At 42.6% G+C, this 27,208-nt stretch overlaps 1 protein-coding gene across 7 annotated transcripts in view; it reads left to right on the top strand.

Moving 5' to 3' along the window:
• Positions 1–1,462: 1,462 nt before the first annotated feature.
• The window catches only part of mark4b (MAP/microtubule affinity-regulating kinase 4b), a 43,888-nt gene continuing 18,142 nt past the window's right edge, over positions 1,463–27,208 (top strand). For 2 of the 7 annotated variants that reach the window (XM_035623802.2, XM_035623810.2), the window contains exons 1-3: positions 1,464–2,573; positions 16,322–16,519; positions 17,371–17,424. In XM_035623802.2, coding sequence (XP_035479695.1) covers positions 2,526–2,573; positions 16,322–16,519; positions 17,371–17,424 — 300 coding nt within the window. In that variant the 5' untranslated portion in view covers positions 1,464–2,525. Of the gene's footprint in view, positions 2,574–16,321; positions 16,520–17,370; positions 17,425–27,208 lie in introns of all 7 variants that reach the window. The other 5 variants (XM_047335444.1, XM_047335445.1, XM_035623801.2 and 2 more) reach the window with 4 other exon arrangements.

Below are 27,208 nucleotides of genomic sequence, written 5' to 3'. Positions count from 1 at the left end.
AACCAAATCTTTGGTTAGGGTTTGGTCCACAAACTCCTCCTGTCGGGGTGTGTGTTTAGCCTTATATCTAAATAGCTCGATTTCAAACTCTTTTGGCCATTTAAACATGCATATGGAATTTAACTTAATTTAAAATAAAATGTTTAGTTCTTGGCTGCAGGGCAATACCCTGTTGGTTGGTTGGTTTGTTTGTCAGCAGGATCATGCAAAACCTATCGGATATCCACAAAACTTGGTGACACACACACACACACACACACACACACACACACACACACACACACACACACGATGAGTAGGATGAACATTTGCCTTCTCTCCAAAGACTGCGGAGGTTCTTCTAGAGAACTTTCCTTGGCCACGAGTGACTGTGTGTATAGAGTTTGTGATGTCTAAAATGTGAAAAGCATTTGAAAAGGAATACAGGCATATTGATCACAATGGGGCAACAACTGCAGACTTTGAAAGAGGCTGCTAAATTTGGCCATTCCTGGCAATGGCTGTTGACCATCTACCTCTACTACTACCAATTTTACATGGACTACTCTGCTCCTACGAGGTGGAAGTGACTTGATGTCATTGATTTCCTGTGTTTATAATGTGCCTTTTTTATGTGCTCTTACTGTAACTGCGCCCTCTTGTTTCTGTTCGGGTACGGTGGGACTGCTCTGTTTGGAAAATAGTATGTATAATTTTTTCTGGTTGATGTTCAAGTTCAGCTTTGCTGTCATTGCCACATATACTATATTTATTTCATACATATTGGGATATGTATATGTTGTAAATGTTGTTCGTCGTGGACCACATTACAATTTAGACCAAGCTTTAAACTCAAGTGAAAAACAGTAATAAACCAAAATAAGGTTAGAAAAATGTTCATTGTAAATATTACTGTAAATAATTGTTCAAAATAAAATTGCAAGTAATTATAATAATAATAATTATGAATACTATCCTTTCAACATATACGCATGTCATTCATCAAAGCAAAAATAATTAAAACGTATCTGTCTTCGCCGATCACAGAGCAGTGAAGAACAAACATTACTGTAAATGTTACATTTATTATTTTCCCACGACCCTTTGAGGATAAAGCGGTGTAGATTATGAATGGATGGGATGGATGCATTTTTAATACTTTTAGATTTCGACCACCAGGAGGCGATAGCGATGTATTCGCAGAAAAGAACTAGACCGTGTTGTTTTCCTCCAAGTAACATTCAAGGGGATTCCGTGACGAAAAGTCACAGGGCCGTTCACCTCCACTTGTGAGGATATAGCATTCGTCGTTGCATTTCGATTACCAAGTATCAGTTATCACTTCCGACTTTCTGAGGACTGATTTTGTGAGGAGTGCCCTGAAGGCGGCATGAGTGAGAGGGCGCGCGTGAGTGTACGTGTGTGTGTGTGTGTGTGTGCGTGCGTGCGCGCGCACGAGCAGCCGCCAACGCAGCGGCCCTGCCTGTGGTCGCCGGTGACGTCGCTGTCCTCTCCCTCCCTCTTTCTCTCGTCACGGTGTTGTTCGGGAAGGTGGAGGTGGTGGTGGCGCGGCGCTCTCGTTTTCTTTCGCCTCCTTCTAGTGAAAGACGCAGTTAGGTTTTATCCGACGCGAGGGGAGGGAGGACGACGTTTTTCCTTCACCGCCAAACCGACCGAGACGAGCTGAAGGGCGGACCGCACCGAGAGGCAGAGCCCGAGACCGGCTGCGGAGCTGCACGTCCGCCGCTTTCTTCTAACACGACCGCAGTTGGTCATTGATTTATTTTCCCCGTGGCCCCCCGGGCATCTCTCGGCTCCTCCGAGTGTTACCCCCGACTGGCTCTGTTTCCGGGACAGTAACTACTGGTTTGACCCGTGACGCCCAGAATCATTACATTAGCTAGCTAACAGGAAAACACAGACTCCCCCTCTCCCCCCCTCAACTCAGCCCGCGGCGGCGGGGACGCGGGGAGCCCACGGCTGTTATCAGCCCATACCAGTCGCCCCTCGGTGGACGTGTTTTCCTCTTCCTCCTCTCCCTTTTTCTCGCCAAGAGACGATGCAGCTGAAAGTAAACTGGTGACCACCGGGATTGTTTCGTCGACGATGCAGCCAGTGCCCACCGGAATGGTTCGATAGCGTCTGCGGGGAGGGGGGGGGAGGGGGGGTCTGGGGGGGGAAGTGAAAAGCGGAGCGGGGGTCTCAGTCTGGGCTGTTGTTTTATTTATTTGTCCTCAGATGAGGCTGGGTTCGTACCAACAACGCCGATCAGTCATGATGTGGCTGTAGCTTAACAGGTTGTTTTTTTTAACGTATCAGTTTAAGCTGGATCACTGTCCCGGTGATCTGTGCTGCCTTCATGGACCGTGACAATGAGGATTGTATGAGAAGCTGTTTCCCCCCCTGATGCACGGAGCCTGACGTGAGTGACAACCAGGCCGATCTGTGGGGTGGGTTTTTTTTTTGTACCCAGCGTGAACACAAGCCCACCGGCTACTTATTGTGTTTTTTTCCTGCTGGACGGCGGAGAGCACTCAGGGACGAACATGTCTTTACGCACGGCGCCGCCTGGGAACGAGCGGAACCCGGACCATGTAAGTAGATGGTGGAAACACAGTCACCTCCAGGGCCACGACCCATCAGGTTTTATTATGGTTTTGAAGAAAATTATTCACACACACACACACACACACACACACACACACACACACACCAGGCTCTGAGATTAAGCTGCCATGTGCAAAGGGCAGCTGCAAACAGGGCGACAGGACGCACTAATCTCTGCCAGCTCATCTGGGACCGGGTTGCAATTGGACACACAGGACGGCCAGGATGAGGATGGAGAGCAGGGGTGGGGGGTGGTGGATGGGGAGGCTTGGGTGCAGAGTCATGTTTGTGATATTGATTACTCGGACATGCAGAATGCACAAATGTAATCAATTAGCGACTTGCCTACACACACACACACCTCCTCCACCTTCCTGTGCACATGTTGTCTCCCCCCCCAGCTGTTGATCAATAATTAATACATTTGATGCAAGGCCACCCAGCCCTTTCCCCTCCCACCCAGCCCTGCCCTGCACCCATCCCTTCCTCCCGCTTCCTGTCCGTCCTTCCTCCATCACCTCACCTCCAGCCTCTCCCACTTCCTCCGTCCTCCTGCGCCCTGTCGGACCTGTCCAGTTCCCTCCAGGCAGTCACTGTGATGGGGAGCCCGGCGATGTGAAATCTGCTGTGTCAGGCTAGCCCGGTTTGTCCTGCTGATGTTTTTCTGTGGCAGCGTCTGGGTTTTTTGAGGGAGACGGGAATTTGAGTTGACTCTGAGGTGATTTAACAGGTTACTGTTCTGAGGATTTGCTTTTTGTAAGGATGTGAGCCTCTCTCTCAAATATTCCCTTGCCGCATATTGACATCAATAGTCTAGCTATAGGAAGAATCCCCACCTTTATCTCAAGGACACCTAGCTAACACCAACCCAGCAGCCTGAAACATCACACAGCCCTTTTACATTTGAAGCCCCTCACAAAGAGCCACTTCCTTTTGCAGCAGCTGACACAATATAGAATACTTCCCTGATTTTTAAAGGCTATTTAAAGGGCATGCTGTCACCTCACCGATCCCTGCGTGTCTGCTGGTTAGATATTGTGCAAATATCTCAGTGACAGTCACAGAATTAACCCAACCATTAGTTGGTTTCCTTGGTGTTCACTGTTAAATGTATCATATTTGAGCAGGGACACTCAAACCAACTGACTGACAAAAGTGAAATATAGATTTATGACCACGCTGCAGGCTGTAATGTAAATTTTGAATGGCAACCATGGGAAAAAAACTTGAAAAAAGAACATCTGGAGCCGTTACTGTATGATTTCTTTGCCCTGGTCGTACACGCGGGAGAGATGCTGCCACCCCTCCTCACCAACCTGCTGTGGGATCCTTGACTGTGGGTCAGGCGGTGCTCAGACACACTGCGGATTGTTACACTAGGGTGTTTATTGCCTGTTGCCCTTGTCAGAACCCAGAAACACTTTTGGAGCTGGTAGAATCAAATCTGTATTTTGATTATTTTTAAAATCAACCAGGCTTAGGTTGGTTTGAACATTTGTCTGGCCACACCCAAATGTAGGAATCTGGGAGGTGACACTGCTTTTTAAATGGAGCCTCAGTCATAACAACTTGCGGTTTCTCACGTTTAAAAAAACAACTATTTCTATATATTCAGATACATATATTAAACATTTTCAGAGAGAACCAACGCTGGATGCCACTGGTGGGTCCCTTTTCCTGTTTAATAACTGCAGCGGTGATAAAACAGTTTATCCTGAACAATGCAGAGCAGTAAACTAATAATAGTCTGTTGGCAATTCAGTGTTTGTTACAGAAAAACTGCAGGTGGTCTGTAGGATTGTCTTGCCCATGACAGAACTGATCTGGTCTGTGAAAGTTGGATAACTGCAATGATCCTGTTAGTCAGAAGTCATGTTAACACTTGTAGGAAACATAATTCCTTCTGTTCTCTTCGTTATTAAAAACTTACTTCAATATGTTACAGTGAAATTAAATTCACGGAACAAAACTGGTTAATGTTCAGGTCCCTCCTCATTTTGATGACTTATAAAATAAACGTGTCCAAGCCTGCATAGGAGGCATCTTTTATGAAAGCAGAGCAGGGAAGTGGTTGGCTGTAAGCTAGGCAGCAGAGTGATTGCTGTACTCACAAGCTACTCTTGTCAGCAACCTCACCATGGCAACCCAAGGGGGTCGTGGTGATGCCACCAGCCTGCAATTCATATTCTACAGATCTAAGGGAACATGTTTGGTTGGTATATATTTTTCTTTTCGTGAAAATTAAATACCCCGCTAAAATTGTGACCCACATTGCAATATCTGTCAAAATAATTATAATTATTAACTACTCTTCCTGGCTTCAAACAATCTTATCTTTCACTAAGCTTGAGAGCTATTTCATGAACATTTTGGGCCAGAGACAAGCAAATGTTTTCTCATCCTTTCACTGTTATATGACCTGCACAGTGGAAACCACATCAAACACACAGTTAGAGAATTTTGAACCTTGATATTTCTATTTTAATAATTTGGTTGTAATTCAGTCACAGCACTCCTTATGTGATGGCAGGCATTGTCACACCAGAGGCCTGTACTATTAAGCATGATTTGTGACTGACTGGGGTAAATCACCATGGCAAATCATGCTGAACGGCTAACCTGCTCCGGGCAGGTTAAGTTTGAGATAAGAGCTCAAAGCCAGTCACCAGTCCAACTACTGACCAATTGGATCACTGGAAAACCAGTCATTCTACAGGATCCCAATTTGGACAAAATAGTAATGTAGAGCGCAGCAGATATTGAGCTCAACAGTGACCGCCCACTTTTTGAACGGCTCCGGTTCCGGAATTGAATTTACGATTCACTCATTCCATTGGCTTTTCATAAAATCCTTAAATAAAGAGTTTTACATTCTTTTTCTATCAATGCCACTTGCAACAGCACAAATAGACTGTGTGACGATAGACGTAGTAATAAAAATGTTATACTATCTCTTTCATTAGAACAATGATCCACACACTGATCAATATTTCTCTTGATCTGAATGAACTGAATGAACAGTTCTTTGTGACTGACAACGTGTTTTTTCTTGTCAATCCAGATAATGAACACATCCTGGCTATGTTGAAGTCATAGTAGTACAGGCCCCAGGATCTTAAATGTGCATGTTTGCCCTCTCTTCCTTCAATTGCCTCCTTTTCTGCCAGTCTTTCCCTCCTCTGTTTGTTTCACTTCTCCTCTTGTTACCCACCTTTACCTCCATCTGCCACCAGGCTCTGAGCATCCAGAGTGACAGACACCAGATCCAGGGGCGGACTCTTCCTCCCAACTTCAGGCAGCATCACTGTCCCCTGGCTGTCGCGTACTCTCACTACTTGGACTAGTTCTAGTGGCTTTTTGCATACTTTACCTGTAATTTTAAATCCTGAAATTTTACTCATGCGTTTTCATTGTATATCTTATAATTTGAAATTGGATTCCTTTACAACATGCACGAGAAACCTACACTTAAACCTTAAATACAATCTGGATTACCTAATTTGATAAGCAGTTAAATAATTTGTGCAGAAGTTAAGTTTTAGTAATGGCCTTGGCATGTGTGTTTTGATTCTTTGTCTCTTTCAATTTAGCTACTCAAGACCTTTGACACATTTTGGTCTATACAATTCTATCACATGTTGTGGTCTTGCATAATAATTTCATGAATCATCTTCAGTTCTACTTCTGGGATTGTGTCACAATCAGTGATCATCTCCCCCTCGAGTATCATCACATACCAATAGGTTGGAGTTAGCACGTGATGATTAAACGTATGAAATGAAGTCAGTGAAGATCCTTACAAGTGCTGTAAAAGGCACCTTGTGTGTCTGCTGTTTGCTGCTGTACTGTGGGAATGGACACACTTTTTAGCTTGGGGCTATTCATGCGGTTTTTATCTGTGTATGAGAGAGAGAGAAAAGGGAGTCATATATTAGGTGTGGGTGAGTAGAAACTTGTGGGTACATGCACAAGCTGTGTGTTCAAATTAAAAGCCCAGAACCTCTCTGTGTGCTTCTGCTGTGCAGTGCAGGGTTCTTCTGTGTTTCCTGGACAACCGAAAGACTCACAAGCTTGCTGTCCTGACATGTAACCCAAAAGACAACACCCACCTCTGATGCCCCCACTGGCATTCGTTTCACCTAGAAACACATCTGACACACTCTGAAACAGCCCCTGGCTTTTAATCATCTGGTCTTCAGAAGCCAACTGAACCATATATGACCGCTATAGAATTATGCAGGTTCATATTGAGCAAGCTATATTGGTCACAATGCCTCGCTAGTGTGTTTTGTACACTTGACCAACTTATTTTGAGTTATGGGTGTAACAGGAGCCCCAGGGTTGGAGAACTGGTCCAGTTACAGCCTTAAAAGATAATACTAAGTAGCCCATGGGCTAGTTAGTGAGCTCCCAGTTTCTCTGGTGACTTTCATCATCAGGCAGCGGTGGCAAATTGTCGTAGCTGTGAAAGTATGCAAGTGTGAATATAAAGTAGAGCAGTGCTGGGAAAAGAGCTTAAGAGATTTGGCAGACCTTTGTGTAAATGAGCACGGCAGAGGCCATTATGTTTTAAGGCATTGCACTTAACAAAATCTGAGTGGCATATTCAAGAATATCTGGAATTGTTGATGTTATTTTAGTTACTGTTGAGTGAGTACATGTTAACTTAGTAGTTATAAAAGCTTTTATTTCTGATTGAAACAAATGGATCGAAAGATTATGTTCACCAGAGGGAATTTTGTGTAGCGCATTGAGTCTAGTAATGTGGAAATATGTTGAATGTCATTTATATATCGTTTAGGGATGAGTAGCTGAAATTTATGTAAATGTAAAAGGCAAACATTCAAAATCAACATATAATATTTTCATATAGTACACTTACTATGAGGATTATATTGACTATGTCAGATCCTGATACATGATGGATGGTCCAACATGTATCAGGATCCAACAAATTTGAGCCCAGTGTCAGATGCAAGATGAAGAGGCCAACTCTAAATGTGTGTTCATTCAACACACAGTAACAATTAATTACTGGTATGTTCCAAATCTGACTGTCATGGCTTTTTGTCAACAAAAATATTCTTTTGCCTGCCAGCTATTGTGTAAAGTGGTTATTTGGAGACCAGCGCTGGACAGGTGGTGTTTTCTGGAGATCAGGCTATCCTATGAAGAATGATTGTGTATACGCACGCATGCGCACACACACACACACACACACACACACACACACACACACACACACACACACACACACACACACACACACTTACACTTACAAAACCTAGCTGGCAGACAAGCATGAAGGAAACTGAGGTGCTCATTGTCAGAGCGCACAGTCGGCCTGTTGTGTTCATTGTGTACAGGGGCTCCTCAGGTGTCGTCTCGCTGTCCTTGTCTGTGCTCAGGCCCGAGCTGCTGTAGTTTAACCTACGTGGCTCTACCTGATCTCTTAAGTATGTTTGTAAATTCTTTGAGTCTCTTGTCAGCATCATGTACGTATGCATGTCGGCTGGCAGTCGGATATAGATTTTGCAAGATAGAAAAAAAATTGTTCTTTGTTGTTTTAATGAAGATTATTCTCCAGTGATATCTGTATTTAGTCACAGATCTTTAGCTGTAAACTTCTAAACCCCATGTGACTGCATTGCCACACAAGTTACTTACTTGTTTCGCTTTCCAACTGCATGGACAATAGTTTCACATTCATATGGTATCTACATGTGTTCCATTTTTGAGGAGACTGCTCAAAGTTTGTTTCCTTACAGTGTACTTCTGTTCCATGTTAATTCTAAGTCGTATGAGATAAAGACTGTACCAAGTGGTGTGTGTTCGTGTAGTTTACCAGAGAAAAGCGGTCTCTGTCTTTGTCCATTAGCCGCTGCAGACTGGAGCTCTGCAACAAGAGAGTGCCCTTTGATTGTGGTCGGCAGAAAGAGAAAGCCTGTGATGTTGTCATTTTACATTATCATTTTCAACTGGAACTTTCCTTTAGGGCTGAACAGCCCTTTCTTTGGAAATGTTTGCTTTATCAAATGGTCAATTGCATAGAGAGAGTACATCGTGGGCGTCTTCGTCTATTTTCGTCATGACTTCGCCAAAACAGGCAGGTTAAATAGTTTCCTGCAGCAGAAGACTGTAATCTTAAAGAAACACATCAAGAAATGCCTGGTCAATATTTTGCCTTAAAAAGAGACACATACATGAAAATTCAGAGGCTCTGCAATAATCCTCACCTCCGAAAGGAATGATGGATTCATTGAGCAGATATTACCAGGCTGGTCGTGTCTTTTTTCAAGGAAAAAAGGTTGTCGACGTCTCCCAGGGTTTGACAAATTGGTTTTGACATGAGGAGAAAAAGTAAATATTGTAAAATGTAATGTAGACCTTGTCACAAACGATGATTGTGAGCTGTGAGAAGGATAGAGTAGGAAGTGGGTGGAAATTGCTGCACATATATGACCCAGTGATGCAAGTTGTTAGTCAAATTTCATGCTGCAATTAGGTAGATAGGTGTGCGTATGCAAGTAAAATAGAGCTGCAACAGGGTTTTGGATACAGAGCTGATTTAAAGAGCAAAGCTGAAAGTATTTGTTGAAGTGGTAGTAGAAGAAGGAAAATTACAGGGACGGAAAATTACGGGACAAATCCACGTGGATTTGTCCCATCAGTCTACATTTCAGGAGTGTTGTCATCTTGGTGGAGCAATGTCATCATTACGAACAGAAATGATGGCCAAAAATACAAACATAAGACACAGGTTTAAATGGTAATTTTTCGTAATGCATCGGGTGTATCTAAGAAATTGTGTCTCTGTTGTATTAGTATCTCGGAGTAGCCTGGCGTAGCGAGGAGATGCCTGTGATGATGATGCCACAATGTCTGTAAACAAGTGTTGTAGTTTTTGTGGGAGAAATTTAAAAATATCTGGTACTTTTAGTCAAATTCTCACTCATTAGTGGCATCCTTGGTTGTTTACAAGAGTCGTTTCTCTCCGTGTCACGCTATAAACCCCGCCCCATATCAGATAATCGGTTGTGATTGGACTGGCAGGTTTTCTGCTGGAGGGAAATCACCTACCAATGGACGGGATCCAGACCGTATTCTGCCAGAGCAAATGAAATGAGCTCCCATAGTTCGTCTGTGTCCCTGGCTAATCTCTGAGTTTACTGTGACAGCGTTTGGGGAACAGAGGAGAATCAGTCTGTGTAGCGACTGGGAGAGAATCCACAGTACAGCCAAGGAGTGACTCAGCTCTTTAATCACCTGCTGCTGATCCAAACAGAATAAATCTGACCCATCCTCAGCCTGGTCTGATGATCACAGCCCTGTGGTGAATGATATGCTGAGTAATGTGGCCGGTGCCCAGAGTCAAACAGAGAGCATCTCTGTGCGTGTGTGTCCTGTACTAAGGAATCCAGTTACACTTTGCATACTGAAGCCAGATAATGTCAGACTGGAGGAGGGGGCCCCCCTTTAACCCACAACATCAGATAGTTGTCCTCCTCAACTCAATATCTACTTTGTTTCCCACCACGTTAGTTGAAAGAATTTTTTTTTAATCCACTCAAAGATGTTCCACCATGAGCAGGTAATGGAGTCAGCAAAGGGAGGGAGCATCATGGTGTAAAAACTAGTGGACTTTATTTGTTTGTTATTTTTCAAAAGGTCATCTTTTTGTTGTGCATTACAATAGCATTAAATGCATCGAAGGCACACAAAATTGTGTTTTAAATAGGATATTGAATGACAGAAGATGACAGTTCACATGGTGGTTATTTTCCATATGTTATGGTCCATATCTAAAATCAATCAACATGCTGAGGAAAGAAATCCGAGACTGACACAATTACCATGTTGTTATATGAAGTTATGAACTGAAGTTTCATGCGTTGTAGAGCCGGTATCCTGAGCTAAGATGCTCAAGAAACCCATTCTAAAGCCATGTTAAATATTCTTCTGGTATTGTACTTGGCACATAAGACAGGATTTTAAGATTGAGTTAATAATACAGTTCAGCCTGCCCCGAGGAAATATACAATATATGTTATCAAGAGCTGCTTGAGCATAACTGGTTTGACTCAGTCTGGCTAATGATTATTGGTAAGAATTAGAATAAGTCTGGCAGAAGCTGAAGAACAACAATCAGCTGCTCTGTTCTTCTACTTTAAAAAATGATCTCATAAAAAACATTTAGTTTAGGCCACATGAAATGATCAGCTTGGGCAGCTGATGGAGAGTCGGCTCCACAGTATCAGACAGTCTGTCACTTTCACTGACATGTTTTCCTGGCAGCTCCCTCTTCCTTGAGGGACGTGCCAGGAAGCGCTTGCTGAGTGTTGCAACGCAACATGTGACAGGCCGGCTGTCATCACTGTGACATATCCGTCTCCAGGACAAGGAGTGACGCAGGTTTCGTCCATGCAACTTCCTGCTGCACTTGACACACACACTCCTGATGGATGGTTGACATGTGAGGAGTCAATACAAGTTATAATTATATGAGACTATCTGAATGTCCCTCCACTCTTCTTTAGCTGTTTTCTGTGGTCTAAATCAACTTAGCACATGCGTTCTCCAAACTTGAGGTATGAGCTTTTTGGTTAGGATTTCCATACCTTTACATATTCTATCATTTACACCAAAAAGTTTTACTGTGTTTTAACTACTGCTCTTTTGGACATTACAATCAAGTGACATTTTTTGGGGGAGACAGTACAAAGTACAACACGTTACCACATACTGGAACAAATGGCACAAATGTGTGTAGAACTCAGGACATCAAAGTGAAGTGTTATGACATTTTGTCAAATGAGCCACTTGGATAACTCAAACTTTTTTCTCCAGCTGTGTTATCATCTCTTTGTTGTGTTCTGTGATGTGGAGATCTGGTGTGTCTGCTGGTGTGTGTCAGGGCCAGTGACAAACAGTCTGAGGCCACAAGGTCAAGAGCCACAGCAGCTAGAGAGAAAGAGGAAACTGGGTACGCATCCTGTGTGTGTGTGTGTGTGAGTGTGTGTTTGTGTGTGTGTGTGTGTGTGTGTGTGTGTGTGTGTGTGTGTGTGTGTGTGTGTGTGTGTGTGTGTGTGTGTGTGTGTGAGTGTGTGTGAGAGAGAGAGAGAGAGAGAGAGAGAGAGAGAGAGAGAGAGAGAGAGAGAGAGAGAGAGAGAGAGAGAGAGAGAGAGAGAGAGAGAGAGAGAGAGAGAGTGAGAGTGAGAGTGAGAGAGAGAGAGAGAGTGAGAGTGAGAGTGAGAGTGTGTGTGTGTGAGAGAGAGAGAGCGAGCGAGCAGAAGTTGAAGATGGCTCAAAGTTTCGCCCTTTCTCTGCTGGGGACCATTGTCAAACATCCGTTTTTTACTCAACATCTCCCTACCAACACACACACACTACAGACCTACAGTATATCCATCCTTCGGCAGCCAGACCCCTCCCTCAAGGCGTGGGCCATTGTTTGGAAACATGTTTGTGTTCGTCACACCATGAGTTTTGGCGTAGCTGTCTGAGCTCCTTTTGCCGCTCCCCTAGCGTAATTCATAACAACAATAACTGAGCAAGGAACTAAGAGAAAATCACATTTGCATTTTGCATTATCAGCATTAACTCTGACACTTGCATGTAGAGTTATTTTAGTCCGATAGCAGAATCTGCAATAATATCTACACTATTAGAAACTTATATATTGATTTGTATTGACAAGATAAAATATCCTTGTAGCTTGACAATATTCACGCATGGCAGGGGAGCAGCATGTAAATAGATTAAAAGAACAAACAAATATGTTCAAACTGGTAAATGAAGATTATTGTAGATTTTAGATCTTCAGGGTTTTAGAAGTACAAAAGAAAGTGGAATTGTGTTCAGTCGATTTTCGCCAAATACTCACAGTAGAAGTTCCCATTCTAATATTTGTGAGTTTTTGTGAACGCCCACACACAGCAGCCCAGATGGGAGATAACTGCTGTACTGTAGAATCACGGATGGAATGTCAGACATGCATGTCACCACAATGCCACCACATATTTCAGCTCATTTTCATTACACTCATTATCTTATATATAAGAGATGAAATGTCAGCTCAATGAGGGGGATTTAGACATGAGTAATGTCTTGTGATTTTTAGGGCTTCATGATATTTCTGTGACGTCTATGAAGGAATGTTACTTTTACATAACACACTCAGCTGTAATATGATTAAATGGTCGTACTATGTGATATTTGTATTAACATTTGTAATGAGCTGCAGTGGTGTGGTGGGATATCGCGGTTACGTCATCACCAAGATTGTGGATTTATATATATTTTGGTTTTTTCGCCTCAGTTTCAGAATCGTAACGTCCCAAAGGAAGCGATCGTACCCTGGAGAGACTGAATGTAGCGTTTCTACTGGTACTGGTTACGAAGCAGTAAAGAACCAGACTCACCTGTACCTTCTTTCTCCTCCTTTCCATCTTCAACTTCTGTCCTTGGTTGTCACATAATTATAAACATATTATACAAATGGCTGAAACTCCTATTTTGAATGAAAATATGAGTGACCTATTTTAGCTTGTTATTTAAATAATAGAGACTGTGTTTGACAACTGTACTTTTTTAGAATGGTAGCACTGTGGTAGTAGAGTATTAGCTGCATTTAGCCTCTGCATCTGCTCCACCTGCACCAGCAGCAGAGAGCAGAGAGCTCAGGGCAGAAGTTGTGAGGTGTAGGGCATCGTCACGGAGAATTGGATTTAGTTCACAAGGACAAGGTGCAGCTTGTTTGCTGAATGTGCAAATTACATAGTAACAGCCACCCCCCTTACACGCACACACACACACACACACACACATACACACACATACACACACACACACACACACACACACACACACACACACACACACACACACACACACACACACACACACACACACACCAGCCTTCCATCTATCTTCTATACCAAATGTCACCCTACACATTTATAATGATGTGGGGGGAGGGAGCTTTCATCTCCCCACTTTCCACCCAAATACCTCTTCTGCCCCAGTCTTCTGGCAAGAGACGTCATCTCTCTCTCTCTCTCTCTCTCTCTCTCTCTCTCTCTCTCTCTCTCCCTCTCGCACACACACACACACACACACACACAGAGAGAGGGGCCTCCACTTAAATGAAAGTGCGTGGTATCAGGAGTGGGTGAATTGATGGTCTGCGCTCCTTGAAAGGAGTATGTGGGATTTGGAGGGAATTATGGGGGGGGTTGTATGTATTATGAAGCTCAAATTGATGTGAGGTCGCTGAAAGTAAAGATAGTGGCGCTAGACAAAAGAGAGGGCGGGCCCAGGCTTGGAGAGGAGACCAGAGGAGAGGGAGGCGAATTTAATTTGTCTGGGGGATGGGGTAGAGCCAGGGGAGGGATAAGGAGGGTGAGTGAATGGGGGAAGGGCGAGGGGAAGGTGAAAATTTGTTCAGAAATAAAATTGTTCTGCTGTGTGGCTATAGTATCACAAGTGCCTTTGTAATCCCTCAAACGCTTCCTCCTAAAATCTTCGAAAGCTGCTTCGGTGAGTTTTTCAGTTTCAGGTTTTGTTGGTGTTTTTTGGCCACTTATGATGAGCAACAACTCCCCACAGATAAAATTCCTACAAAACTTATTCTCTCCATCTCTCTGCTCTGTTTTGTATCAGACAAGAATACCCAAGAAATGGTCTACCCCTTAAAAATAGTTTTTCATTTTGGCAAGAGAAATATGTAAGAAGGAAGGACTGAAGAAGAGGGCGAGGAAACATGTGGTATGAACCACAAAGGGAAGGGTGAGGCTGGCTCTTTGACTCCCGAAGGATGGTGGGAAGGTGCAGAGAGCCAATCGGAAGTCTCACTGGCGAATGAATGGATGGATGGATGGATGGAGGGGAGGAGAAGAAGCGAGAACAGTTGGATGAAATGAGAGGGAAGGATAGAGAAGAAAGGGTTGGTATGGTGGCAGAAAGAAGGTTTTTATTTAATGAGTAACACATTGTTATGCAACATCAGGGGTGTCGTCTGTGTGCAGATTGCTTTTATGATGTTATTGGCATAAATGGCAGTTGTTGTCTCTGCATGTGCACTTTCTTTTATCTGCTGGATATTCCCAAGATCTTGTGATCGCATCACAATGTTTACCACACTGGGTGCAGTTTAAGATGGTGTGGTTTATCAGAGTGTGTGTGTGTTGTTTGTGTGTCCAATCAATGTAACCCCACACTGCATTTGAATATACCAGTCACGTTTCAGCACATTGCATATCGTTTTATCGTGGCTCTAGCTTGTAATGAGCTGAAGAGCTGGACCCCAGTGCTGGGCTTAATACTGGTTTATAGGGTAGAGACTGGAGAGATAGGAAGGCTGAGGTGGGATGAAGTGTTAAATGCCCTGGTTTGTCTCCGTGGGATATTTGTGTGTCCGCTCAGTGCGCAATGGAGAGCAGATGGAGGGATTAGAGTTTAATGTTTATTACTTTACTGTATGTCAGGTGCGAAGTCCAGGCACAGTCCTCAATGAATCAATTATTTGTGCAATTAGGTCATTTTACTTTTAGTGAAGTTAATTTCAACAGTGACATATATCAAGTAGTAAAAAGACTCCCTGGGAGCTTCAGGGACAGAGTGAATATTTAGGTAGAACTCTGTTAATTCCGACTGAATAAAGTTGTGTATTTTCAGATAACTCTTTTTTGACTATATCCTGCTGTAATTGATCCCCTATAACATTGATTGAGTTGTGCTGAGACAGTGATTTACAAGAAAAACTTTTATTCTCAGCTTCATATAACGATAGTTTAACACCAAAGCTTGTCATGTGTATCAGCAGAGTGTCAGGAGTTCGTGGCTGATGACGTAGCCCCTCGCATCATGCAGCCACCGCAAAATGTGAGACCTTACAGTCACGCATTAATGTGAGGAATGCAGACTATGAGGGGTCGGATGAGAATCAAGTGGCCTGGTGACTCTCGCGTTTCACCTTTGGGCATCTGTTGCCACAGTCAAGGTCATGTGGTGTTTGTTCGTCACATTTGTGTTGTTATGTTATTATGTAGTGGGAGGTAGTTTGACCAGTGACCTTCTCTTTTACTAATTTATTTTTTCTGTAAAAAGATGTTGACCACTGCCGTTAATACAGATTAGAGCTGCAGCTGACCAGTCCGAAAGCCGAAGAGACTCAATTTATCATTGTCATTAACGAGAAGGAAAGCAGGACATCCCACCTTTGATAAGCTTGAATCGGTTTTGCCTGAATAATAATTTAAACTATAAAAGGTTAGGGTCATATTTTTGTTGACTAATCAATGCAGCAGCAGTGATACAGATGTTTTATAAGCATTGAAGGCAACAATGATAATGTCAGTATTCCAAACAAAATGGTAACTCTGTAGAGGTCACACACACGTTGTTCTATTTAAGAATAAAAGAAGAAATGAAACTGTTATTTTCTGATTTTTCTTTTGGGTATAGTTTTAGAACTCATTAGTCCAATATATTCTCATGCTTTTAATACTCAGAATGATGATAATGATGCTTCTAAGTTGATCAGGACTTGTATTTTCGTACATTTCCTATAAACCAGTTGAAGTTCAATATGAGTTAAAGAATACGTTTAATTGAACTTAATGGTAAATAATAAATGTACAATATGAGCATCTACAAAATTGTGCCTTATTTTCTTTTCATAAATAGCAGCCACTGTGTTCAGTCATACCAACGATTGGTCTTCCTCTCTCCACAGCATACCTCCCTGTCGGCCAGCCGCTCAGAGAAGGGTACTGGCTGGTCAAGCCGCTCTCTTGGTGCCCGATGTCGTAACTCCATCGCCTTGTGTTCGGACGAGCAGCCGCACATTGGAAACTACCGGCTGCTCAAAACCATCGGCAAGGGCAACTTTGCCAAGGTCAAACTGGCTCGGCACATATTGACTGGCAGAGAGGTGAGTTTAAAACAAACAAAACAAGAATGTAGATGATAATGTACTGCAAAAGCTGTTTGTGACTGCACCGAAGTAAAGGTATATGTGCTGGGACTGGGGAGACAGAAGGAAAAGAGGTGACGAGAAGGGTTTGCAACCAGAACAGAAAAGAGTGAACCCTGTGACTCAGCAGCCCACAAAGGTTTAAAGGTCTCTTCCTACAAGTTCACAGCACCTTCTCTTAGCCTTTACAGTCAACCAATACTGCCTGGTCTCAGCACAAAACTCAAAGAGAGTCACTCGTGTTTTTCCTTGTGTGTATAAACGCACTGTAATCTTTCCGTCTCGTAAAAACCCTGACCTACATTAGCTGAGATGATATCTCCATCAGGCTCAGTGAAAAGTTCATGCTTCCACCGCCGGCCTGATCATGTGAGAGCAGTTGCGTTCCACCCACATGAAGCAGAGTACATTCATATACTGGTGGTTTATAGTGGAAGTTTGACGCAGTGTTCGACCAGGTCACCACATGTTGTTAAGCCTCTTATGAAGCCCTGGCTTTGGATTTCATTGTGTTCACTACTTGCTCACTGTTTGTCCTCACTGCAGTTTGGTTTGATTGGCATGTTTTTTTGTCCTATTCAACTTTGAATAAGAGATATAAAACTTTTGTCAAAAATTGTGTCAACACAGTAGCCCAGGAATAAAATCTAACTTAAAAACTGACTGTACTTCAGTTTTTGTTTGTTTTGTTGAGTTTGTCTTGGATGGTTTGTTGCAACAAATTAGGAACCTTCTGTGCATGTGGAATTTATATATTTGCTTTGTAAGATTATTATTGTTCATTTATTTCATTTACCATTTCCCTACAGGTTGCAATAAAGATCATCGATAAAACACAACTCAACCCAACCAGCCTACAGAAGGTGAGTGACACGTAACTGTATGTGTTAGTATGTGTGGGAAGCCTTTTATTTTTCAAGAACCATAAAACACACATAGAGGCGTTTTCCTTCGCTCAGTGTGTTTTGTGGCCGCATCCCAACAGTACTCACTGTTCATCAAACTCATGAGTTGATCCACAATTTGTTTTAAGCAGAAATTAACTACACTTTTCATTGATTATAAAAGCAACAATATCATTGTCCTATTTTCCTCTTTTTATTATCTCTGTTTCAGCCCGTATCTTCTTAAACTGCTTGATTTTTTGCAAATAGGACCCCAAACTGTTTGTCCTTATATTTGTATTTGTGTTGTGTCATGGTGCACAGTAACATATGTACATGAAATTTCACATGACCCTTGCATGCAGCAGTCTTCTGAACTTTGACCTTAAGGTTGTTATGGGAAAACATAATGTTGTTGAAGTGGTCACTGGCTGCAGGTTGAGCGGAAAAAACTATTTTTTTGTTAAAGAATTTGTTAAAAGTTTAGACAACAGAGAGCAAGCTGGAGAAGCATTTAGTTCTGCTTTGTGTCAGTATAATATAACCACTCAGTCCACACAAACTAACCAAGTAAAAGGCTTGGAGTCATGTACGTCACTGTATGCTTGTTTAGGGACATCTAAGGGGTCCTGTGTTAACTATGTGTTTTGCGATCAAGCTCTCTCTTGTGTGAACTTGGCCCACTGCGGGTATTTGTGTTTGCGTGTGGAATGCATGTGTTCGCTGAGAGGTATCTAATGACTCAAAAATTGAGTGAGAAACATTGCCTCAGGCCTGCGGCCGGTTTTCAAGCTTTTACAGTTGCACCGGGTTAGTTGGTGGAATATTCCCCTCTGAAAATAAAGCAGTAGTGAAAGATTGGTGGAGGTTTTCATGCTGTCTCTGTGCAACTTTTCCAGAGCCAGCATTGGCATGACGCATTAATGCTTGATTCAGTGCTGAGAATTAAATGTTCAGAGCTTAATAATTTGATAAAACATTGCCATCTTCTGAAAAATCGTGAGAATGACTTAGTGAGGCTGATCTGTGTGTGAGTGGGAGAGGTGCTGATACCACACTAGTTATAAAATATTTTCTTAATATTCAGCTCCACAAGCATTTCTATTAATTGTATTTGCGCTTTGTCACTTAGAGATTTTCACGTGTGTGATTGTGTGGGAAATTCACAGTTGTATGAACCGCTCAGACAATTCACTCTTTGTTCAGCGGCGACTCTGCTGACCAAACTTTAGCCTCGTCTGACTATGACTCTTCTTTATCAGCACCTTGACTGCAACAGACACACTGTCACATCGTCAAGGTCGATAATGCATTACACACACACCCAAACACACCCACACACACACACAAATAGCCTATTGATGACTACTCAGCTTGTTAGCTAACCCGTCCAGGTTGGGTTGTGATTCAACTGATATCACAGAGTTAGGTTATCGATGACCTGGCCTAGATACTGGTCAGGACTGCAGTTTTAACGTCAATACGAAATAAAAAGAAAAAAACATAAAGCATGTTATAACTTATTATCGTACAGTATCAGCTTTGTGACAAAAGATGGCAAAAAGAGTGGTTTATCTTGTTGGGGATGGGCAATGTCTACCAAATTAGCATATGGCGATGTCTAGAGTAAAGTCTTTTAAGAACCAATCCCAGCTGACATTGGGCATCACAGGGCCACCATACAGACACAAACAACCATACATACTCACATTCACATCTATGGTCAATCAAGAGTCTCCAATTAACCAAACCCCATCTACATGTCTTTGGACTGTGTTAGGAAGCTGGGGAAAACCCACATAAACACGGGGAGAACATGCAAACTCCACACAGAGAGGCTCGGATTCGAACCAAGAACCTTCGTGCTAATCACTGCACCAACGTGCCGCCCTGATGCTAATTATCATTTGCAAATGTGTATTTGAGATTCCCATTTTCAACCGGTGCTGAGCGTCACCGTTAAAATAACATGTTGCTGGTGGTGGTTCTTCAGCTGTAACTAATTAACTTGATCTCAGGCCTAAATTAAAAGTGTATCTTGTCAGTTTGTGTTACAATACTGGGCTCAATATTGTGATGATGTCAGCCATTGACAATACTTTGGACATCATCCAGCAATATTAAAAAAAAAATCCTCAAATGTCTGCAGTATAAATGGATTCCGATCTGCTGTAGAGTACCTGCATACTAGATTTCTAAAAGCTCACTAATCAAAACAGGAGATTTAGACTAATCATCGTAAAGAACCTTGAGGACCATTACAAATTCCCCAGCCCTTGAATTGTTTAGCTTTTCTAAGAAATTGAACAAAGGGTTCAATTCAGTTAGGGAAAGTGTCTAGATTATTTTTTATCTCGGCCAGAAAATGTTAAGATCGTATCTGATTGTGGCTCTGAAATCTAAACCATTAGAGACCTGCAGTTCTATTATAAACATTTTAAATCCGGTATGGATTTTTTCTCAGGAAGGCAGTGACACAAGATATCATGAATGGTAGGTGGTTCATTGCCAACAAGGCTGCATATCAGTTTACGGACTGAATTATCTGCAGTTGATAGTTTTGTGTCTCAGAAATACAGAAGGACGTAACTTTTCATCTTTTATGAAGAACCATTATCGTGTCACTAAACCCATTTTGGAGTTTCCGGTCTACTTCGCAGCACAGTTAATATACTGTGTAAGGGTTATCGGCATGTGATTAACTACGGTCTGTCTCAAACAGGGGTGAAACTGGGGTGGCGGATGGTTGTGTGCTCATCTCTGTCTGTGCCTTGTGGGAAACACAAACCTGCTGATGCTGAATCGATTCATTGTATGTTTCTTTTTCTCAGCATCATTTACCTGTATTTGTCAGCTAAGACCTTGGTTTAACAAAGCTGGTACAGAAGAGTGTGTGTGCGTGCGTGCGTGCGTGCGTGCGTGCGTGCGTGCGTGCGTGCATATGTGTGCGAGTGATAGCGGTCTAATGCTGCATGTGTCCAGGCTGTGCCTGCCAGTTATGTCCTGTCCTGTCAGCATTGTTGTAGTTGGTGTAGGAAACTCGAACGCTGCCAGGTGACACGGTCACACACCCTCTCTCTCAACGCCCTTCACGTCACTTTCATGCCGTCACTTCAATATCTTTATATATTATTATCTTTTACATCGATCATTTTCTTTCATTAATCAATACATTTTCAACCTAGTCTTTAAACCTTACAAAATCGTCCAATTACAGTGGATAAATTCTGTTTCCACTTCCCATTTTGGTTTTATGACCATTAGCTGATATTTGCTTCTTTTTGTCTCTGGATGAAAACAGCAAATGAATGAAGCAGTAGCTGAGGAGTATTTATCCAACGTCAATCAGTCTTTTGTCTTCCATGGAAGATTGATTTACATTATGTGCTTCAATGTACCTAATGAAAATGTCTAGCAATTGCATGTTGATTTTCACAGCACTAAAATTCAAAAGAAGTAGTATTCACAATTGGGTTGAAATGAAAACAAACAGTAGCATCTCTTCCATTCCCTTCTTGCTCATTCTTTCTTTTCACTCTCTATCACCTCTGTCTATATTCTGTCAGCTTCCCCCCTGTACTGTAGCTTCATGTCCCATTTCTTTCCCCCTCTTTCACTATATCTCCTCACTCTTTTTCTTTTCTCTTTGTCAACTCTTTATTTTGTTCTCTTTACTGTAGCTGCGTCCCACTTTCTCTCCTCTCTCCCCAGGCGTTGCATTGCAGTAGTAGGTCTACTGTCATCACAGCTGTACTCTCTCTACCTTCTGTGGTGCTACAGTATGCCTCCTAGAACAATTTCATGGACGTAGGGACCGTCAGGTTTGAGACTTTAAAAAGGTCTTGGTTTCTAAAGAATAGACGGTAATGATAACATGCCGCTTTGCGAGCTCCCTGCTTCAGTGCAAGCGCATTAGTTTGTTTGATTTACTGTACCTGTCCTGGAAAAAGAGTGGACACCGTGCCAATGCAGGTATACTTGACATACAACATATAATTGTTGATGATATCATGATTGATGTAGGCACGCCCTGCACAACTCATGCACAAAGCCATTGTCATAGCTTACATGAAGATCAAACACATCTGCCTAATTTCTTACTATTACTCTCAATAAAGCTGGTATGGTTAAGTGTTATTGTAGTGGAGGAAAAAATGATTTGTGTCTTTTGTTGTTGCACAAGCATTTGGCAGGGGGCAAATCTCTGCCAACGCTGAGCAATTCTGTAAATTGCAAAGCGACACCTTTTCTAAACAGTTTATTCTTGTTCACAACTTGCTTTTGGATATTGCTCGTCTTGGAAAAGAGTATATTATGCCTTTCGAAGGTGTTTGGGAGCAAAGTTGGAATCATAATGTTAGACTCACACGTGAAATTAGTGCAAGAGTATGATAGAAATTATATGTTGGCAGAATATAGAATTTCTCTGCTGTCAAATCTCTTTGTAAATTTTTGTTAGTGTATGCTGTCCTCAACTGTATGGCTGTAAGGACCAAGTGGCCTTCTGTTGTGCACCCTTCCCCTGCGGTGTATGATGTTGGATAATCTGGCAGACTATGCAGGGCCCCATCAAAGCCTGGTGTTACTTTGAGAACAGGAGAATGTTGTAGGCAGCCATCCAATATTGTGTATGTGCACAAAAAGTAAAGTGTATGTGTGTGCATGCTGCCTGCAGGACAGTGTTTGGGCCCCCATCTAATGCTGTGATGTGTGCGTGTGTGTGCGTGTGTGTGTGTGTGTGTGTGTGTTTTGTCCCCCTCACCCAGGCCCCTTCAGCCAGGAACTGAATTCCAGACAAGCAAACAAAAGGGGCGGCCTAGTCGGAGTGGGGTGGGGGTGTGATGGGTGGCCTTGGCACAGTAGCAGGGACCCCGAGAAAGACAAGATACAGAGCAATGTGTGTGTGTATGTGTGCGCGTGCGTGCGTGCTAGCGTGCGTGTCTAAGGCCTAAGTGAATGATAACAGGCGGATCACCTCACAGCCTGACAAGGTCTCTTCTCTCGAACGTGTAATGCCATTTTCTGCATTGCTATTGTCCCCGTGGCTGTCTGTGCATTATCATATTGTTGCCGCTATCGTTGCATTGTTGTGATTGTGCCAGTATGTAAAGGGATAATTAGACAATAAAGGAACAAGAGGGTGGGCAGAGTGAGAGCAGAAGGTTTTCCCAAAACAACAGAAGCAGTACTGCAGTGGAGAACCACAAAGTCCTGCCCTGGTCTGCCTTTATCCCTCTCTCTCTCCCCTTACTGTTCCATGTTTAGTCAGCACCTACCCTTTATAAATCCTCCTCATTTAATCAAGCTTCTTATGATCTGGGTCAAACTGCCAGCTAAATGAAACCAGAATTAAACTCCAGCTACTCTTGATTAATGATTCATCTCCCCTCTTCGACAGCCCTGGGAGCTCCAGTTACCGGTGTACATTAAAGGAATGAAGGGTAGATGGTAGATGGTGGTCATATAGTCGCCGTTGTAGAGGGATAACGTAGAAGGGCAGTGCTCCCAGCAACAGGCAACAAAGGGAGAAGATGGGTCAAAAGTCTATTCAGATGTTCCCCCAGCGCCAAGCAAAAGACTGGAGGCAAAGCCTTGAGTAATGTTACTCATTAGAGTCTCTCAGAACCTTGGACAGGACACTGACAAACTGTGGAATGTTGGATCTTTGTTCACGTATGAAATATCTGGCCTGCTAGATTTTGTGATGAGGTATTGATATGCTCAATAATTTCATTGAGCAATTCAAACTCAGTTTCAGCCCTTGTTCTTACTTCAAAGTCTCCTGCTATACTCAAGCTCTAGTGTTTTCCCTCAGTTGTAAGGTGCTGCGGATAGAAATATCAACCAATTGAGTAAATGTAACTGTGTCTGAGCCAAAATATACCAACATAATGCATAAGGAACATCATTGATCTCATTGATGTCCAAATGAACTGGCCATGATTTGGCCCTGCCGTGCTGCAGCCATGCCGGTTAATGTTGTCATCACGAGGACTTCTACATAGAAGCCCATGGGTGCCACGGTAAATGTTTTGCAATGATCATTTCCCATGTATTGACTTGAGAAAGATAAAATGGTTCGTCTGAACCGCAGTCAGTGATGTATTGAGAACTAAACTGTCTCATCCATAGACGAACGCACACACACAAACAGAGGCTTATTCACAAGAGGTACTCTGACGTGAGAGTAGAGAGAGAGGCCTGTGTTCATTCATCCCTCTCATTCCGTCGTTCTTTGTCTCTCTCTCTCTACTCCTTTTTTTCTCTGAACTTCTCTGGTCTCGTGATTGGTTGCCACTGCTAACTGGAAGTGCGGGCCACTTTGTGTAGAGTAGTGCAAGTCTGTGTGTCGTGCAGTGGAGATGGGAAGGGGCCGGGACCTGGAAGATGTGACTTGCAATATCAGTTCCTCATTTCTCAATTTCAACATCTTTGTTTTCCTCATGCTTTATCGTCTCTGTGTGTTTGTGTGGGCAAACTTGCATGTGAAGAAAGAAGAGGCCTGGATAAACGGGTCAAAGGTCGACAGACTGGCAGGCCAGACACATGAATCAAACCCACACAGCAGCACTCTCAAAGTGAGGAAGAGAAAATCAGGACAATCAGTTGAGTCCCTTTGTGTGAATCCTTGTAGAAACGCTGTAAGAGCTCTGACTCGGTGGTTGATTAATAATTCCTTCCCACAGAGATGGAGAGGATGGAAATGCTCAGAAGTGGATTAATGCTGCCCGCTGAAAAAAGCATTTCCTACAGCCCCCCGGGGAGCAGGAGATTCAGGCCCAGGGATTAATACCTGTGTTGGTATGGCAATAGTGACACGGGGCCATCGCCATGTGAGAGAACCAAGTGATTTCAGAGAGGATGAACATGAGGAGGCCAGAGGGTGAAGTTATTCTCTGGACGCAGTGGAAAAATGCACCATTTGGATGTGAAGGGGGAAATCTGACATCTTTGTGCACCTGAAAAGTGCAGTATAGAGACATTACATGCACAGCCTTAAATCAGTATGAGCAGAGGATTGATTGGACTGTTGATCAATACCTGTGACTCAACAATTTCCTGGCCAGTTGCTGAGGTGTCTGGTTCTTTAGTGTCTCCTTTCAGCCATTTGGGAGAAAAAGCCCAGTGGTTATTTTTATCACTATTAATGTTGTCCCGGTGAGCAGAGGTCACAGATTGGATTTTTTTCTGTTAGGGGACCAAGTAAGCAGAACAAGGAGTGAGAATATGGTGGAGGAAGATTGTGGATGAGTGTAGGAGAGAAGGGGGAGACAGTGAGTGAAGGAACAGGGGGAGGTGAGGGAGGAGAGGCTTAGCTGATAATTCTTCTTAAAGCTTAGATGAACAGCTGATGCACCATGCACTCAATTCAATTACACACACACACACACTCCCAGTGGGCCGCTGTGTGTCTGTTTATGATGATGTGACTTCCTATTTCCACAGCCCCGAGTAGGACAAGTGACAGAAGAATAGAATCCATTGTTAGTAACACATTCCCTATGGATCTAATGTGTGAATGCTTCATTTTAATTTCAGACTTCATTCCATATCACTGCTGCTGCAACTACTTATTTTCAATTTTCTAAAAAAAAACCAATAAAAATCTGTTTATGGCAAATAGTTGATATTGATCAATCTGTATATTATTTTTATTTTCCTTTTAGAAATTGAGCAAGTTCACCACTCATGGTGGGGTATTTAAAATGCTCCTTTTATCTTTTATGACCAACATTCCAAACACAGGTTTTCTATCAACGATGATAACAAACAGACACAAGCAGCAAAATTAGAGAAGCGGGAGTAAGATTTAGTTTCAAGCATTTTGAAAACAATTAAAGTAATAACTGAACTGGCAATTAATTGATCACAAGTGTGTGCCTGTGTGCGTGTGTGGTTGCGCACACGTACCACACTGATGTTATTACCTGGGGTCAATTGTATACCAGGAAGATGTCTGTTGTGATATCTATGAAAACACGCACCCTGGCATACAGACACCGCCTCGGGCCACTCTGGAGTTATGTCATCGTGGAAGTGTTGTTACTTCACTGTGAGAAAGCAAGTTCCTTGCACACGTGGCGCACACAGCTGGTGCTATGTCTGAAATGCGGAACATTTGAATCAATATGAATGTGAAGCAGGACGTGCTGTATGTACTTTAGCCTGTGGATGAAAAGGATAAATAGAGGTTTATTTTTTTTTAATCAAATCAAATTGATCCTCAAAAGTTGAACATTTGTTGACTTATCTGTCTCTCATGGAGCTGCAGAGGAATAATAACATTCTGCTGTATAAACATGTAAGTGTAACCATAAACACAAAGATCAGAATTGCATTGGATTACTTTTATTTTCGTAACCGAGATAAGGGAGGAGTGTGTTTCCCGGGGAAGCTGAGTGTCAACAACAAGAATGAAGGCCCCAGTGCATTCCTTCTTTTGTGTTCTTGTTCTTTTCATTGTCTGTCCTCTCCCATCTTTTTTTCTTTTCTTTTACTTTTTTTTTCACGTGTGAATAATTTATCCTTCACAAATTAGCTACAGGGATTTACAGAGCAAAACATGACACCAATGCTGCAAATACAATTTCCAAACGAATACACATCTTTCACCCCCGTCCCCTTTTTACTTTCTTTCTTACTCTATTGAGTCTTTTCCTCTCTCTGTGTCCCACATCTCCTGTACATTGTTAAGTCGCCTCATTTTCTATTTCTGTTTAGTTTCCTGCTAACAGTCTTGTAACACACACTGAGACACACACACACACACACACACACACACACACGCACAAAGAGAAGTCACATTTTCCTCTCCAGGGTCAGAATGTCTCACTTTGTCACTAATAACCAAACCAAAAACAACTAATGATGGAAGAATGGATTGATTACATTTACATAGGCTTTATCATGGCGCTTAAAATGTCTGCAGTGAAATGACAAAACCACAATCCTACATTCAGCACTTATGTTAGTGTAAAATTCAGCTTCAAAGGGCTTTGAGGGTTTTTGAGACACCAATTTCATCTAACTCCATCTCAAAACCGGCCATCAGCATGTTCCACAGTGATGCATCTTGCTCTCTGAAATCTGTTAAAATTAATTTCACCGACAAATCCATTATTTTAATTAGCCAGACAGGGAGCAATGCCATCAGAGTGGCAGGATGAGGCAGCAGTCTGGAGCTCAGTGATGAATGGGCGCTGGGAGGAGGGGGTGGGGGGCAGCAGAGAGAGAGAGAGAGAATTTTTTTTTTTGATTTTTGAAAACAACTTTTATCAGGGTTGTTTTACAAATGCGCAAATGCAAAAATAAAAACCAAAAATAAATCAAAGAATGCATTAAATAAAAAAAAGTCATAAAAACAGAGTGAAAGATGAGCTCAATGTCCGGAAAAGAGAGAGAGAGAGAGAGCGCGCCCATGGGAGGAGACCCTGCTGTCAGCCTTGCACCAGTGAGTGGCTCCCTTGGGTGGTCTAGAGGTGGTCGGAAAGACCAGCGTGGTGGAGATCATGTATGTGAGTGCAGGGATAAGATGGATGATGGGGAACAGTGTCTATATACCAGCTGTGAACTGTGTGAATTAACTGGAGGACAATTAATTTGATGGATGGACAAGACACAGTCGAGATGGAGGTGGAGGAAACTCAAAGAGCCTCGACCTTAAAACTTATTCAGATGTATTTTTTAAATTCATTCTTATTTTTTGACTGTAATTGTCTCCATATTGATTGCATAAATAAAAGGCCTCAACTTAAATTCTACC

Source organism: Scophthalmus maximus, chromosome 11, assembly GCF_022379125.1.
Source record: "Scophthalmus maximus strain ysfricsl-2021 chromosome 11, ASM2237912v1, whole genome shotgun sequence".
Taxonomy (NCBI): Eukaryota; Metazoa; Chordata; class Actinopteri; order Pleuronectiformes; family Scophthalmidae; genus Scophthalmus; species Scophthalmus maximus.
Note: the sequence above shows the minus strand (reverse complement) of the source record. Positions and strands in the feature narration are given on the sequence as shown.